Source organism: Argentina anserina, chromosome 2 (assembly GCF_933775445.1).
Source record: "Argentina anserina chromosome 2, drPotAnse1.1, whole genome shotgun sequence".
Lineage (NCBI taxonomy): Eukaryota > Viridiplantae > Streptophyta > Magnoliopsida > Rosales > Rosaceae > Argentina > Argentina anserina.
In genome coordinates this window covers 8677312-8693478 of record NC_065873.1, presented here as the reverse complement: position 1 = coordinate 8693478, position 16167 = coordinate 8677312, and the positions used below count along the sequence as shown (strand labels likewise).

Here is a 16167-nt window from a genome sequence, read left to right as displayed (position 1 = left end):
ATAATCGTGACTGAGTGAGTGGTCGAATTCGAAATACCAATTCCAGAAGGATTCGGTCAAAGTGTTTCATTTTTGTAACTCAACATAGTTTTCGGTTGACCCGACATACGTATGGTCAAACGATCCTTGAATTAGATGAAATTTTCACTACGCGCGTAATTATATGTGCCGAGTACATCGGGCGGTGCCGATCTTCCATACATTTAACTTGAGCTCATGAACAACAAAGTGTGCATTATTTAATTTAAACCAGATATTAAAAAACGTCCATATGTAGAAAACATGTCCAAAAAACTAATATAGTTGGTTGATCATATATACATGTTATTAATAAGAATTTAAGAAAATCTAAAAATGCCAAAAAATTAGAAATATATTAGACAATTCTTATTCATAGAGGTAGCAAATTTTTGAAATTAAAAAGTTGAATCCAAAATATGAGTAATGGCTCAAACTTGGGTTGTCAACCTCCATAATCGTGGTATTACCACTATGCCTTATGTTGCATATGTGTTGGATTCGTTATATATCCTTATTTTAATTGTAAGTGAAATATATTCCAGCATCCTTCCGGCATTAATGTTCATTCAAAGTCTAACAAAATCTGGGAATATCAATCTTTCATCACTCTTCAACAGTTCAAAAGATATATAAACACTGATGTAAAAATATAAAAAACTTCGTTAATCAAATTGGAGCAAAAATTTAGAGTCAATTTATGTAATGGCAAAATGAAACAGTAGGAACTTCACCACAATATATAATTTACATTGTCATCAGCCTAAAACCATAAAACCACAAATGAAAGCAAAAACAATGAATACAAAAGATCTGACAGAGGACAACAAGCACAACAGTAGTGTTTGAGCCTTGAAAGTATTTGTTCAGGCAGTCCCATAAATACCAGCACCTTAATTCAACAAAACAGGGAATAACATGGATGATCATGCCCAAAATCAGTGGCATGAACGAATGGTCACTTGCCAACCAATTCGACAAGCAATACTAGCAAGCCTGTTCACATAACCATGACTGAAATAAAAACAAAACCCAAAGAGAAACATAGCTTCAACTCCTTCAAGTATATAATCAGAAGACCCACTTACCCCTTCTTAAAAATGAACCAAGAACCCTTTTTAAAAAATAAACTGAAAATTGAGGATCCATCTTCCAAATTCAAATCTATAAAACAAATATGAAAGCCCCACAACCATAAGATTAATCCCAGCAAAGCCATAATTAATACAGTAAAGATAGGATCAAGCTTAATAGCAATGAAAACCCAAATTAAGATATAAAGGGCATTCAGAGTAGCAAGGGAAAACAAGGACCATGATGAAATTATAATGGAACTAACCCAAGTCAAATCTCCCAAATGAATTACCCAAGTAATAAAAAAGTCATCATGTCTAAAGCATCAACGATTGATCAAGCATAAACATGAACTCATAATTAAGAAAAGAAACAAGGTCATAGAACACAAGTCACTCACCTAAAAGAAACCAGTTGATCTCAAAACCAAGCTTGAGTACTCTTCTCCATCCTCCTCAAGATCAGAAACAACCTTCCCTTCAAAAGAAACTCCTACATAAGATTAACTATGCGAACACATCTTTATGCTAAGATGACTCATACAGCAGGGAAAGGTCTCAATGAAGAGTCTCTGTAAAATAAATTTAGTTCATACAACTCAATATTTGCAGGTTTGTCATGGACTCTTCACCATAAATGAATTAAAAAAAAATAGATAAATGAAATCTCTTTGCAGTCCATGCAACTACATAGTCAACTGATTTATCAATGACTACTAAATCAAAATATAAAACCCCTCATGTAACCACACCTTCTATCTTTTTACTCTACAACACCCTGCAATAGGTGTTCAAAGCAAATGTGGTTCAATTTTTTCCACCAATGTTTGAGATGTTTCGCACTGTAGCTGCAATTTTTTTCTCTACCTTTCTGGCCAGCTAGGGCACAAGAGTGTGAGTAATTTAAATAATTTTTAAAATTTGTCATCTGCTTCCTCATTCCTACATAGTGCATTCTTCAACCTCTCATCCGCAGAAATTTGCAGTCCCCTCAAATATGGATCATCTACAACATCAGGAAAGTCACTAACAATAGCTGATCCATGGTTCTTGAGACCCATTACACGCCCAAAGTCTGCAACACTTACTGTGACATACATCCCATTAATCTTTATGCCGCACGTTCCGCCTTGAACTTCAAGGTTATCAACAACCATTTCGCACAACTCCTGGTTAAGATTTAAGCACCCAATCTTCAGTAACGGCCCAAATTCCATTTCCTCCACTGCTGCAATCTGAGTGATTGATAAGGCTGTTTTAATGCCACAACACTTGCGCTGCAAAAAATTATATAAATCATGTCCGTCACAGTAGGTAGAGAGGTCCCCTTAAACGAACAGATCAAGAATCACACACACATTCGTAAATTAGCAATACACCTTTACCCTTACCACCTACAACAAGGACTAACAATCACCAATTCAGCTTAACTGACCCAATCGCACAATCAAATTCATATATAGTCCAATTAACATCATAATAATCATAACTAAAGAACGAAAAGGGAAATCGCCGTGCTATATTTCGTAAATTCATACCTTTCAGGGTCTGGGTGGTATATGTTGTCGTTTGAAACAACCCTGGTCCAGAGTGCGATAATACATCTTCAAAAAATCAACCCATTCCTCTCAAATCATATTCTCCTTACATCAATAAACCTACCTTCCCTCTTTGTCCCTTCTGCGTTTGAGGATTTTGGATCAAGAAATAAGAACCTACCTTTAAACATGTTAGTGGGTTGTGGTAAAAACAGGAGTAACCGAACACTAACCGGGTGGAAGATGGCCGTCTTCCCAATTTTAACATGACACCTCAGCTTTTTTGACCCGTGTTTATACACAGACCGTGTACCAAATAAGCATACAAATCAAACTTTTGGTTCCCAAATCTTTTAGCCCTAGTATAAAAAGCACGAAGCACAATTTGGAAGTCGACATTCCTGGCCTCTTCGGGAAAGCCTGCCTTGTACTATGAGGAAATCGAATGGGGAAAAATAAATTTCATATATAAATTAACGAAGGTGATGAGAAACGATCCAAGTCCAAAACATGTTGTCGTAAGCGTAAGAGAAACTGAAGACATACAAATCAAACTTTTTGGTTCCCAAATCTTTTAGCCCAACTTGGAAGTCGACATTTTCCTGGCCTCTTCGGGAAAGCCTGCCTTGTACTATGAGGAATCGAATGGGGAAAAATAAATTTCAGTTTCTTAACCATAGAGTTTAGATTCAGTACCTTGAAGAGTTGAACCTTTTAACTATTTCAAAGCTTGTTAATTTATACAACAGACTTGTGCGCGCCAATATTAGTACAGTATGTAACAATAATAAAGCTATAAATTATGATTGTGATTTAGCAAGTGCTTGCGAGAAGCGTTACACCAGCGAGCATACGAGGCATGTAGATTGGGCCAATCAGAAGAGGAGCAATATGTGAAGTGGTGGAGCCACAAGGATAGAACTCGCTCTTGATCTTCTACTTCCAGCATTTCTATGGTCTCTGCCATTACTCTCTCAAGCTCAGCCCTTTCGCCGACGCTCAAAACGGGCGCATCAGTTCCATTGGGGGCTATGCACAACAATGGAATCCACAATATCAACATCTGCATCTGCATCTTTTCTTCGTTTCTTTTTAGCTGCTCTTTCTTGCTCACATTATCATCAGCACTATCTTCATTTACTCCCATGTCTTTGGCATACTTTAACAACAATGCTGCACGCAATCAGTCAAGAGTTCAATCATACATATATCTGATGACTTCTTACCATAATTTCACTATCACCAATAATAATACAATGTCAATTAAATTCGCCTCAGTTGCCAAAAAAAGAAAAATACAATTAGTTTCGATCAAGAAACTGATCGAAAAGTCAAATAGTGATCACTAATATGATTCTGCCGCCACTCATTTATCAAAATAACGACATCATTTAAACATGCATCAATTATCTCTGCTAAAACAAAACAATAATCTAATCTTGTACTAGATAGGCAGAAACGTGCAAACATGGCAAAGGAATACCCTCCGGTAAAAGACAAACATAAGGATAAGTAGTCCATAAATCCAAGCCTTTTCTTTGTTTGGCAATAGTAGATGAGCATATTCTAGTGAATAAATTCCCGGATATATTATGGCTCTATGCTACACCCTATATTGCTATATATAATATATATTTGAGCATATATAAAATGTTATATATATTGGAAGTTTAGAGCTGGAATTCCCATCTTGTATTAGGAAATTCTATTGTGCGCGGAGGTATGGCAGCAGCCTAATTCACCACACACTCCTCCACACACCCCGCATGTATCTGCACTGCCCCTCTATTCACCGTCCAAATGTATAGCATGCGGCTACCGTCCATACATCCAATATTGTATGTATAGCATATTGTAGTGCGCTATATACGAATGCAACTTAATTTCCACCCTACTGGTGACATGCGAAGGGGTCTACGTTTATTTCTTAAATACACTATCAAAAATTATTATCTCTGTTTTAGAATTCTGATACTGTTTGGCAGCATTGAAGTCCATAACCCAATTTATAGATATCACCAACAGATTTGTAATAATTGTCACTGAATGATGATCCATATGTTTAAGTGTCTCCAACATACCTGAACCTCCATTTGTTTCACGTACTTTATGTTCGAATTGAAAGAAAAAGAATACCAAGAAAAATGATTCGAATAAAGAAAAATCAAGAAGATCGAGGAATTTACCTGAAAGCTTGACTAAGGAGGCTTGCAGGCGGGGCTCAGCTGAAAGAGAGAGGCGAGCCAATGTACAGGCGGATGCCCATCTCCTCACAGACTCTTCACAAAAGCCACAACTCGCCAACGTCTCAGCCAACCACAGCAGCTCCGCCGCTAGCTTCTCCGCCGAGCTCCTCGACCCGCTGCTGCTCACCCTCTTTGTCCACACCACATCCGCAACGGACCGAACTGCCCTTACTACCCAATGATGATGTTGATGACCAGGATCCAAACCAGCAATGTCGCCGCCGCCTCCACCGCCGTGCTGCTGTTGTTCAAGAGTAGCGGCGGCTACAAGCTGGCTTAGAGTCCTCGAAAAAGCTGTCGACAGAACCGTACGATTCACTTGACGCAAAGACTCCACGTCCTCCCGCTGGTTGTCATGGATGACGTTCTCTGCTAAAGATTGAACAACTTGGTACTTGCGGGAGCTCACCGGGATATCATTGACGATCGACAGTAGCTGCGAAAGTGCTCGAGCTATAGCCGTATCGCTGCCACCGTCGTCCCCACCGTTAGCAGCGGGCATATACTTGTGATTTCTACTTCGACAGTTAGCCTCGTACAAGGTGGAATAGGATGAGGGTTCGTAATTCTTGGCCGACCTATTCTTGGATGAGAAATGAAGAGGCGAAAACGTAGCGTACGAGTTCTAGGGCTTTGTGCTTTTGGGCCAAGCTTGATATGGAAGCCTCCGCCAAAATGAACAGGGAAGTTATAAGGTTGCGGAAAAGCAAAGGAGTTGTGGACGACGAGCTTTCCGTCATCATCGTCGATCGTCTCTCGTCCGCCGTTAGGTTTAGCTCTGAAGCTTGCAATTCCTCAATCGGCCTCTCTGGAATTAGACGAAGAAGGTAGCCAGGAGAAGAAAGGGTTATTGATTTGGAGAGTTGGCCGGTAAGTTTAGGGTCGCGTACTCGTGTTGTTGAGTGGTTCCTGGTGGCGTGATGAATTATTAGTGATCTGATGGAAACTTGTGAGGAAGAAAATTAACGTACGGGGATCGTGGTCTCTGGTAGCTCCAACTGTATATATGTGCAGATAATATATACAACTCGTCAAGAGCAATTTGGACCTTATACTTACTGCTAGGATCCCTAACCGAAATAGAGTGTCAGTGTGGCACACGCTTTGTTATCGATCGATTCAATGATTTCAATCCTGCCAACACACGTTATGTATCGTTGGATCAAAGTCTCAAAAAACTGAAGGAAATGTCCAGTACCCAACTCCGTCAATGCCATGATGTCGTTGTCCGCATACAAGCACGGATCGCCTTTATAGTTCTTAGTTAACCTCAGACGAATTTCACTTTTGGTTATGACATTTTCCTTGTGAGTTTTAGTTTGAATTACTCAGCAATAGATGTAACGTGAGTGGATTTTTGGACTCTTATCGCTTAATATAATACAGTCGTGTGTTACCGTACTCCAAGCCTTTAAGACTTGTTAGAGGTTGGTTTGATTATTTGTGATTGTAAGCGTTTTAGATGCTTTCAATTTCATGCTTGTTAGACATGTCTATAAGGAAGCAAATGGTATTACACATAGATTAGAACACTTTACTAGTACATAAACGTTGGATGAGATTTAATTAGATGACGTGTCTAACATAATTCATGATGTTTCAATAGAGGATGCGTATTGCTCTTTAAAACGAGGTATAAGCTCTATGTCGCCAGCCTCGTTGTACTCTTCTATGATGAATAAAAATAATAATAATCATCATCATATAAAGCCACCAGCCAAAGGTGCATGAAAAGTGTTTTGTCTAAAATAACATTCGTATTTAGCATAGTTACACAAAAGACTTATCGTATAAAAAACACATAAAACAAAACCGAAAGTGTTGAAAAATAAAATTCTATGTTTATCCTCTATGCACAAGAGTTGGTGTGATAAATAACACGGACATCAATGAGCACTACACCTCTGACCTACAGCCTACAGGGCATCTTAGCCCAATTTCAAAAAAACAAATGAAACTAGTACAATCCAATTAAGATGGAGCATATATATAGAGATTCAAATGTTATCCTAAGAACTTACACGATGAAGGTTTCCTTTATTTATCTATTCTTATGGCCTCAACTAAGCAAAAACAAACTACATATATCTTCAGGATGTATATATATGGATAAAATGCAGTTTGAATAGTCATGTTTTGACGTAATGTGTAAAACTCAATCACCAATCATTAGCTTTTTGAACTATTTATTCCATATACTCTGATTGTGTGAAAGTGAAAGCAATCTTAAGTTCTACGATGGCGATGGTGGAGAAGACCAATATAAGTCACAAAGAAATGATTTCAAATGCTTTATAAACTCCTTGGGTTGTTCCAAGTTCACAGCATGACCAGCCTTCTTAATAATCACTAGTTGACCGTGATTCCCTATATGCCTATAATTACATATAAAGATAAAAACAAACTAGCGTGAGTAACTTAGAGATATATAATTTCATATATATCGATGTATATATATATATATATGTATATGTACCTTTTTAATCTGTACCCTAGTTCCAAGGGAAATATTTGATCTTCCTCTCCCCATAATATTAATGTGGGCTGTTGAAATAACAAGGTAATATATAACATATATGAAATTGGTATTATTTCATGATAAATAACAACTAGTTAAACTGCTCAAGATAAAGAATGTTTTACAAAGAAAAAGATGTATACATTTTTTTTTTGATAAAAGTATAAAATATTTACTTGTGTAATACAATCGTATCAAAAAGAATATATACCTGTGCAATCTTGGGTAGACTAGATAGTTGTCGGTTCGTCAATATTGCCTTGATCAACTCTCTCTTCTCTTCTACATAATTCTTACACATTACCTATCAAAAGTTAATAAGATTAAATAATAAAGACAAATCATCATTAATATATATGACATGTCATATTGTGACTAGATTGATATATACCAAGATGAACATAAGATCATCAGTCTTCACGCTTATGTGTTTGTATGTGTGTTATATTTATGATACAATGATAGTTAGCATGGTACAAAAGGAAGGGGAATTGAAATTGTCATAATTAGTTTCTAGCTAGTTAATTTGAAACCATAATATATTTCAATTGTTATTCATTAATTTCTCACTTACGTTAATGAAATCGGTGAGGAAAAAGGAAGGGATTGCCTTAGCAGGCTTAGCGAATGAATATCGCATAAGCTCCTTCAGTTTTTCAGGTGTTTGTGGTAACAATATGCTTGAAGCCTCCTCTACATTAGAAACATTAAACAATCCATTTTCCAAATCTTTCTCCTCCAAGCAAATTCCAGCACAACATAACACCAACTTTTCTACCATCTCTGGACATTGCACCGCCATACTATACCCCACAAACCCGCCATAGCTTATCCCAACAATGTTTGTTTTTCTAACCCCATGGGCATGCATCAACTTCACTACACATGCAGCTTGGAACAACTCTGTTCGTTCTTGGCTGCATGTATAAGAGTCACCAAAGAAAACAAGATCGGGCACATACACATTAAAACGAGCGGTGAAATGGCGGATATGCTCACCATACTGCCACATTGCATTAGCTCCGAACCCGTGAATCAATAAGAGGTTGGGTTTAGAAGCTTTGTGAATCTTAGGTACCCAACAATGCATGTTTGTGACATTATTAACATCACCTAAATCAGTTATAACAGATCGAAGACCTGCATTGACAAAATAATGGCGGCATAACCAATCTATTGAAGCTGTAAAACTGAAGCGTTTGGGAAATTTGAGATTAGGAAACATATTAATTTATCATCAAGATTGAGTCTTCCTTGATTGTAAGACCTTGATTGATTGATTGATTAATCATCTTCTTCACCAACCAGATATATTAATAGATGTGCTAGAAATAACAACATTGGTACCAACACGAATTATGTTGGGAAGGGTATGACATAGATTGATATAGATAGGTGAAAACACAGACGTACGTGCCTAACAGATTTCAAAACAAGCGTAGAATTCGGTATACAAAGTACGTAATTACTAAATTAGTAAACAATAAAAATAACTTCAGAAAGTGGCTTGTTTGTCTATTTAATTAACCACCCATTGATTTTGGATATCTATAATTAAGTTATAGTTTTTTTTTGGGGAATTACCACATGTTTTTCACGTTGTATCCATCAATGAATCCATTGAATACAAAGGGGATTAGACTCAATAAGAACATTCCGAAATAATGTCAGACGACTGTACATAACTGATGTGCTCATATTATCAATATTTCTATGCATCATATCCTTGGTTTATATGTTTAGTTCTCTAATTTATGATTGATTTATGTTATTTTAATGTGTTTACATGTTTGTATCAAAAAAAAAAGAAAATAAGCTAAAATGAGCTAATAAAAATTAAATGAAAATTATATTATTCATTGTTAGAACATGCCGCAATGCAAAAAGGTCCAACTTTGCCGAGATACTATGAGAGTTGTAAATTGAAACAGATCATGAGCCTTATACCACACTCAAGCTACATCAAAACTTCATTTTTTCCATAGTTCTAGTATAGTTTTCTTAGGCCTAGTTCATAGATATCATGTTGTGTAAAGAGAAGTGTAAAGTGTCTTGGGTTTTCACCAAAAACCAAAGATCTTTTATACATTTGATCAATCACAAAGTTGCTTTTCATAGATTTGGGTTGGAAAAAAGAGTTGTGATAGTGTTGGGGTTTTACCATAACCATACTCACTTCACTCTCTTCATCCTCTACTCATAGTTATCCTCAACCATTGTTCTTTGTTCCTAGATTGTGTGAATATAGTATAGTGTTCATGGAGTTCTTCTAGTGTTCATGGAGTTCTTCTTGTGTTAGAACCCATTACCATACATAGAAGCACTTTCTTTTTTACTACATCTTTGTGGATAGTGAGCCTTTAGAGGTACAGTTTAGTATTATTTGTACCAAACCGTTGGTAATCTCTTCTCTCTTTACTCTACTTCTCCTTTAATGTATTTCATTTTCAAGGGTTTGTTGTATTTAATGGGTTGTGAGTAGTTAGATTTGAGGCTAGCCTTAGCCCTAACCAAACTCATGTGCAATTAATATCATTTTATTCTTAGTTGGTGTTAATGCATGTTTGAATCTATGGGCTTCTAAACTTTAATGCTTACTAAATGTGTTAGCTAGTTTTTTCACCTAGAAACATGTTTAGGTAATTAATGAAAATGAACTTGAACTTGACAACTTCTTGAATCCGTGAGCATGGGTAGCCCTTAGGTGGTGGTTTAGTGTTCCTTACGGGAAATATTAAGTTCTTTGGATTTCTTACTTTGAATTGTGCCATGAGTGTGATTACTCTAAGAGAGTGTTATGCTTGTGGTACATAGCCCACTTGTATTATAAGGTAATATAATTGAGATTAAGGTTGTGTGATTTAACTTGGTTTCAAAATATTTTGTTAAATTGCATGATTAGTTGGTTTCATGGTAGCTTCACTAAAGCACTAGGGAGAAGTTTGTCAAATATGTTTATGCATCAATCTTGAGTCACATTTGTGCATGAGTAAAGTTAGGTGCAATGCCTAAGTCTCTACTCCTCTTTTGATTCTATCTCTACATTTATCTTTCTTTGTTGTTTTTGTGCAAGAATTAGTTTGCTTAGCTTAATTCTAATATCAACCAAGCCGATTCACTACCATTTGTTAATACCATCTCCATGACTCTTAGCTTCCAAATGGCTAAAGTTGTGAATTTGTAAGAAGTTAGAATGCATGTTATTCTACTTTTTCTTGCGGAAATCTAGTTAGAGTTGAGTTTCCCACAATCCCTTTGGTACGATACTCTTCACTTTCCTTTACTAAAACTTGACCTCCTATACTTAGGATTAGATAGCTTCCCACACAAAACGCACATAATTATACTTAAGTGATGAAATTAACAAGTTTTTGGCGTCGTTGTCGGGGATTGGGGTAAAACTCAATCCCTATTAGGTTGCCGAGGGTCTAGAGAACGCAATTTTAGTTTTTTATCTTTGTTTTATTTTTCTTTGGTAGTTTTTGTGGTAGCTTAATTTTTGAAATTGCTATGAGTACTTCAAGTAAGTAAGTTCATAAAGTTTGGTAAGAACAAGATGAAAAAAAAGAAAGTGCAAATTTGAAATACAATTATTCTTGCCATGTTACTACTTATTTATTACTTGTGTAATTTCATCTTTTCTTTAGAATTAGAGGGTGATTGGAACTTGTAAATTTCAAGGTAAATAAGATTAGGGGCTTTATCCTTGAGTTTATTCACTTATCACAACTCGGCTCATCCAATTGACTTTACTCAAGAGGAGTTACCGAAAAGTTGAGTGATGAACAACACCTAAGGATGAAATTCCTCTTCCATTGTACTAAGTGAATTGGATTCGAATTTTTGTAACATATTTGTTTATCGCTTTTCCAAATAGACACATCTTAGTAGAATTATGATATATAGGTAAGTGGATAGGGATTTAATCCTGGGCGTTGTGCCGTGTACTAAGTGGTTTGCTTACCAAAGCCACGCATATGCTTACCTGGTGATAATTCAAAAAGAGTTACCAAAAAGAAGAGTGTTAAACTAATTAGCACATCATTTTGGAACTACGTCAAAGCGTGATTTGTTTGGAACTATGCCAAACTTTATATTGGAACTACGCCAATTTCATTACAATTTAGTTCTAACTCCGCCAATTTGAAAATCCTTATAAACTCGAAATCGAAGCCATGAAAACTCTAAAACAATCTCAAATATATTGAAATTATCTTATAGTAACAGTGTATCGAAACTGAGTTCATAGTACGACTCAGTCGACTTGATTAATATATAACCAGTTTATAACTCAAATATTATAACAAATGGAAATGTAAAATTCTCTCAATCCTCACCACAAATAGAAGAAATAAACTTCAGAAATCTTCAGAGTAAGCCTTCCAAACCTGCTAATCCACATTTGCATAACTATCTCATACACCATCGAATAGGTGCACCGGGATTGTAAACACAAACATGGTAAGCTTTGCAGCCTGTATGAGTAAACCAATAGTATAATATACATCACATACAAAAGAAAATAACTGAAAACATTTAAAGATAAGTATACTCATGAGACACTGGACGGCCCATCTGGTTGTCCAATAATATTTAAAAATATGTGTACTCATGAGTCATTGGGCAACCCATCTGTTTACCCAATATTATAAAAAAAACACGGGTACTCATGAGACCCAGATACTCATCTATTACACCACATGCAGTACACCGACAGACACTGGGTAACTAATATGTTACCCAATATCACTAAAAACATGGGTACTCATGAAAACCAGGTAACCCAGATGTTACCCCTCATGCAGTACACTGGAAGACAGACTAGAACTATAACCGATCATAACTGACATTGGGCCAAGGCTTGGTTCTGATTTATGCCAACAACGTCCGAATACCAGAAAACGTTTTAACAAAACTCAATGTTAAAACCACGTACAATATAACAATCAACACATGCTTATTGTACTACAACCAAGCGACTCTTGCACAACGATATAAATATAGTTCCCACGATATAATCTCATTTGAAATAAAAACTGTAACATTATATAATATAGCAACCCATAAATATGTATCATATTTACCATTTTTGTACACATACACCCACTATATTATATACATGTCATAGTTCAATATTTTTAAGAAATCATAATTATGACTCACCGCCAAAGGTAGACTCATCATAGTGAGATTTACTCACCTTATTTCCTGCGTGCAATTTCCACGACACCAAGAGCAATTCCCCCACTCATTTCGTCGGTCACCTAATAACATGATAAGGTGCTTAGAAAAAGATACCTAAAATCTCAGGTGCCGATTTTATACGAATGATCATTGTTCATGATTTACTGTTCACGCGCCACCCTCCGGCAGCCGCGCGCTCACGCGCCCCCAAACCGGCGCACGTGACCTCACATGCAGCCCCCAAAACCCTGTAATTCCTCCTCCTACACCGTTCTATGTTGAAAGCCTAGCCCTTACCACCCTCACCTCCTCCCACGCGCCGCCACAGACGGCGGCATGCGCATCACCACCACCTCCGCCCAAAATTCACCAAAACAACAAATATCCAGCATCAAAGATGAATGGCATGAGGAGGAGATTACAACCGTACATGCGAGATCACTGGAAAATGGCCGAAAAGTCGTTGGAAAGCTTCGGTAGGTCCAAGCTTATCTTTGTCGTTAAAACCTTCGATTTTGAGCTCCAAATTCGTGCTAAACCTAGCCAAGAAATTGAAATTGAGAATCTAAGGCTCAAACTCACCGACGGCGAAGCTTGGATCGGCGATGGATTTGCATAAATTGTCGATCATCGGCGTGGCTTCTCGGCGGCGATGGAGGGTGCGTGTCGTCCAAGGGTTGGAAGTGTCGACCGTGCAGTGGTCTTGGGACCGGCGGTAAAGGCCACGGTAGCTGGAGAGGGGAGATCGGCGGTGGTGAATTTAGTGAAGGAGGGTCGGGGGAGGGAGAGAGGGTTGCGGGGGAAAGATTTCTGTTTTGGGAAATTAGGTTTTCCCCAAAATTTTCCTTTTATACATTTCCAAATTCAAAAACTAACTTTCGTCGATAATAACTTTCACATACGATGTTTGATTAAGATGCGCCACGTGCCCATGAACTCGTATCGACAAACTCTACAACTTCCGTGAATAAAGTTTTCAGAGACGAGCGACGAAAATAAAAGTCAACTATCGAGTCACAGAAAACGTAACGTTTTTCAATTTAAATTTCCGAGATTGGTTTTGTGTCGCCTGACATTGACGAGTAAGCTTAGTAATTACAAGAATCATACGACTTAAACCCGAAAATTTGGGGTATTACATGTGAGGTTTTCACCATCAAATATATGCATTATGGAGCTAATCGGAGGGTCTTCAAAAAGTTGCATTTTCTAATCCTTCACTCTCATTTTACTAAGCATGATTAGTTGTGTTTGTGTTTCTATGTTAATAAATTATGGTATTGAAAGTTTGGATAGTCATTTCACCCTTGACCAATGGATAAAACACAAAAAGATTAGATTTTATTTAAAGGATTATCCAAAGTTCAAGTGTGAGGTGACTACCTTCTCTCTCTTGCATTATGTTAGTTAGTTGTTTTGAATGCTAGTTGTGAGATTAATCATGCATGCTCCCCAAAACATTAATAGGATCTTAACAGCTTCATACCACATTAAGGACTATATTATGTTTTAAGTGTGAGGTGCTTGATTAGACAAATGTGTTGATTAGTTTGTGTTGACTAGCATGTGGTAGTTAATAAGTATAGTTGTATACCTTATATTTGTTTCCCTATTGTTCATGACACATAGAGGACAATGTGTAAATTAAGTGTGAGATGTAAAGCTAAGTAATTTCATTCTTTATCATTTTTATTTTCTTTTATGTTTACTTTTTTTTAAATCCATAAAAATTGAGATATTAAAAAAAAACAAGTTTGCTTGTGGTTTACTTGCTTGGTGCCAATGACGAAACAATCCTCATATTTGGATATATTGATTTTGAGCATGTTTAGTAGTTAAATATCAATGCTTAGTTAATAAGAGGATTTGACATTTTGTGCTCACATGTATTTAGAGTCATATTGCCTATGTCATTTTAAATGCATTCATGTGTGGAAGATGATGACTATAGTTGTTGAAACGATCAATGCCTATGTGAGATTTTGAGCCGATGAGAATGCATACAAGTTTCATATGCACTAGTTCTTTCATTGTGTGATCAATTAATTGTGCTTGCAATTTAGAACTTTGTTTAAATCTTTTGAGACTTTTTATCAAATCATAGTTATCCTCATAGTTATCCTCAACCTTTGTTCTTTATTCCTAGATTTTGTGGATATAGTATAATGTTCATGGAGGTCTTCTTTTGTTAGAACTCATTAATACCATACCTAGTAGCACGTTCTTTCTTACTACATCTTTGTGGATAGTGAGCCTTTAGAGGTACGGTTGGTATCATTGGTACCAAACCCTTAGTAATTTCTTCTCTCTTTACTCTACTTCTCATTTGATGTATTTAATTTTTAAGGGTTTATTGTATTTAATGGGTTGTGAGTAGTCGGATTTGAGGCTAGGCTTAGCCCTAGCCAAACGCATATGCAATTAATATCATTTATTCTTAGTTGGTGTTGATGCATATTTGAATCTATGAGCTTCTAAACGTTAATGCTGACTAAATGTGTTAGCTAGTTTTGTCACCTAGAAGCATATAGGTAATTAATGAAACGGAACTAGAACTTGACAACTTCTTGAATTCGTGACCATGGGTAGCTGCCCTGAGGTGGTTGCTTAGTGTTTCTTACAGAAAATATTAAGTTGTTTGGATTTCTTACTTTGAACTTAATGCTTGTGCCATGAGTGTAATTACTCTAAGGGGGTGTTATGCTTGTGGTACATAGCCTACTTGTATTATAAAGTAATATAATTGGGATTAAAGTGTTGTGGTTTAACTTGTCTCCAAAAGACTTTGTTAAAATGCATGATTAATTGGTTTCTTAGTAACTTCACCAAAGCTCTAGGGGGAAGTTTGTCAAACATGTTTATGCATCAATCTTGAGTCATATTTTTGCACGAGTAAAGCTAGGTGCAATGCCTAAGTATCTACTCCCCTTTTGATTATATCTCTACATTTACCTTTCTTTGTTTTTCTATGCAAGAATTAGTTTGCTTAACTTAATTCTAATATCAACCAAGCCGATTCACTACCACTTCTTAATACCATTTCCATGACTCTTAGCTTCCAAAGGGCTAAGGTTGTGAACTTGTAATAAGTTAGAATGCACGTTATTTTAGTTTTTCTTGCGGAAATCTAGTTAGAGTTGAGTTTCCCTCAATCCCTTGGATACGATACTCTTCACTTTCTATTACTAAAACTTAACCTTCTATACTTGGGAGTAGGTAGCTTTATACACAAAACGCACATAATTATACTTAAGTGATGCAATCAACAAAGATCATCCATCCATCTTCACCATTCCATTATTGTTACGTCGGGATTCCGGCAGCGGAACTCCGACGAACCGATGAAACTTTATGTCACCTATAAACCATTAGTACACGACGTTACGAGGTGAAGACCGGGCTGGTTGGTCGACCTTTAATGCTCTGATGCCTAAGTCAGCTACAAAGATAGACATTATGATATGTGTGAGTGGATGATAAGAGGCTTAGGTGGCTTCTCTTGATGTGGAGAGGAGATGCGTAAAGAGATAAATATGGTGTAACCAATGAACTTACCAAACTACCCTCATATGCTAATAATACCTGCAATG

The 16167-nt window shown here is 36.7% G+C and overlaps 2 protein-coding genes across 2 annotated transcripts; both read right to left on the bottom strand.

The window, feature by feature from the left end:
* Positions 1-3344: 3344 nt before the first annotated feature.
* LOC126783192 (uncharacterized) lies at positions 3345-5813 on the bottom strand. The gene is made up of 2 exons (XM_050508613.1): positions 4816-5813; positions 3345-3802 (listed from the first exon to the last, which is right to left on the bottom strand). The coding sequence occupies exons 1-2, from the start codon at positions 5375-5377 to the stop codon at positions 3423-3425; spliced, it is 942 nt and encodes a 313-aa protein (XP_050364570.1). The 5' UTR covers positions 5378-5813; the 3' UTR covers positions 3345-3422.
* A 1295-nt stretch (positions 5814-7108) lies between these two features.
* LOC126783926 (uncharacterized) lies at positions 7109-8618 on the bottom strand. Its single transcript, XM_050509459.1, has 4 exons — positions 7968-8618; positions 7605-7697; positions 7352-7419; positions 7109-7250 (listed from the first exon to the last, which is right to left on the bottom strand). The coding sequence occupies exons 1-4, from the start codon at positions 8616-8618 to the stop codon at positions 7109-7111; spliced, it is 954 nt and encodes a 317-aa protein (XP_050365416.1).
* Positions 8619-16167: the final 7549 nt, after the last annotated feature.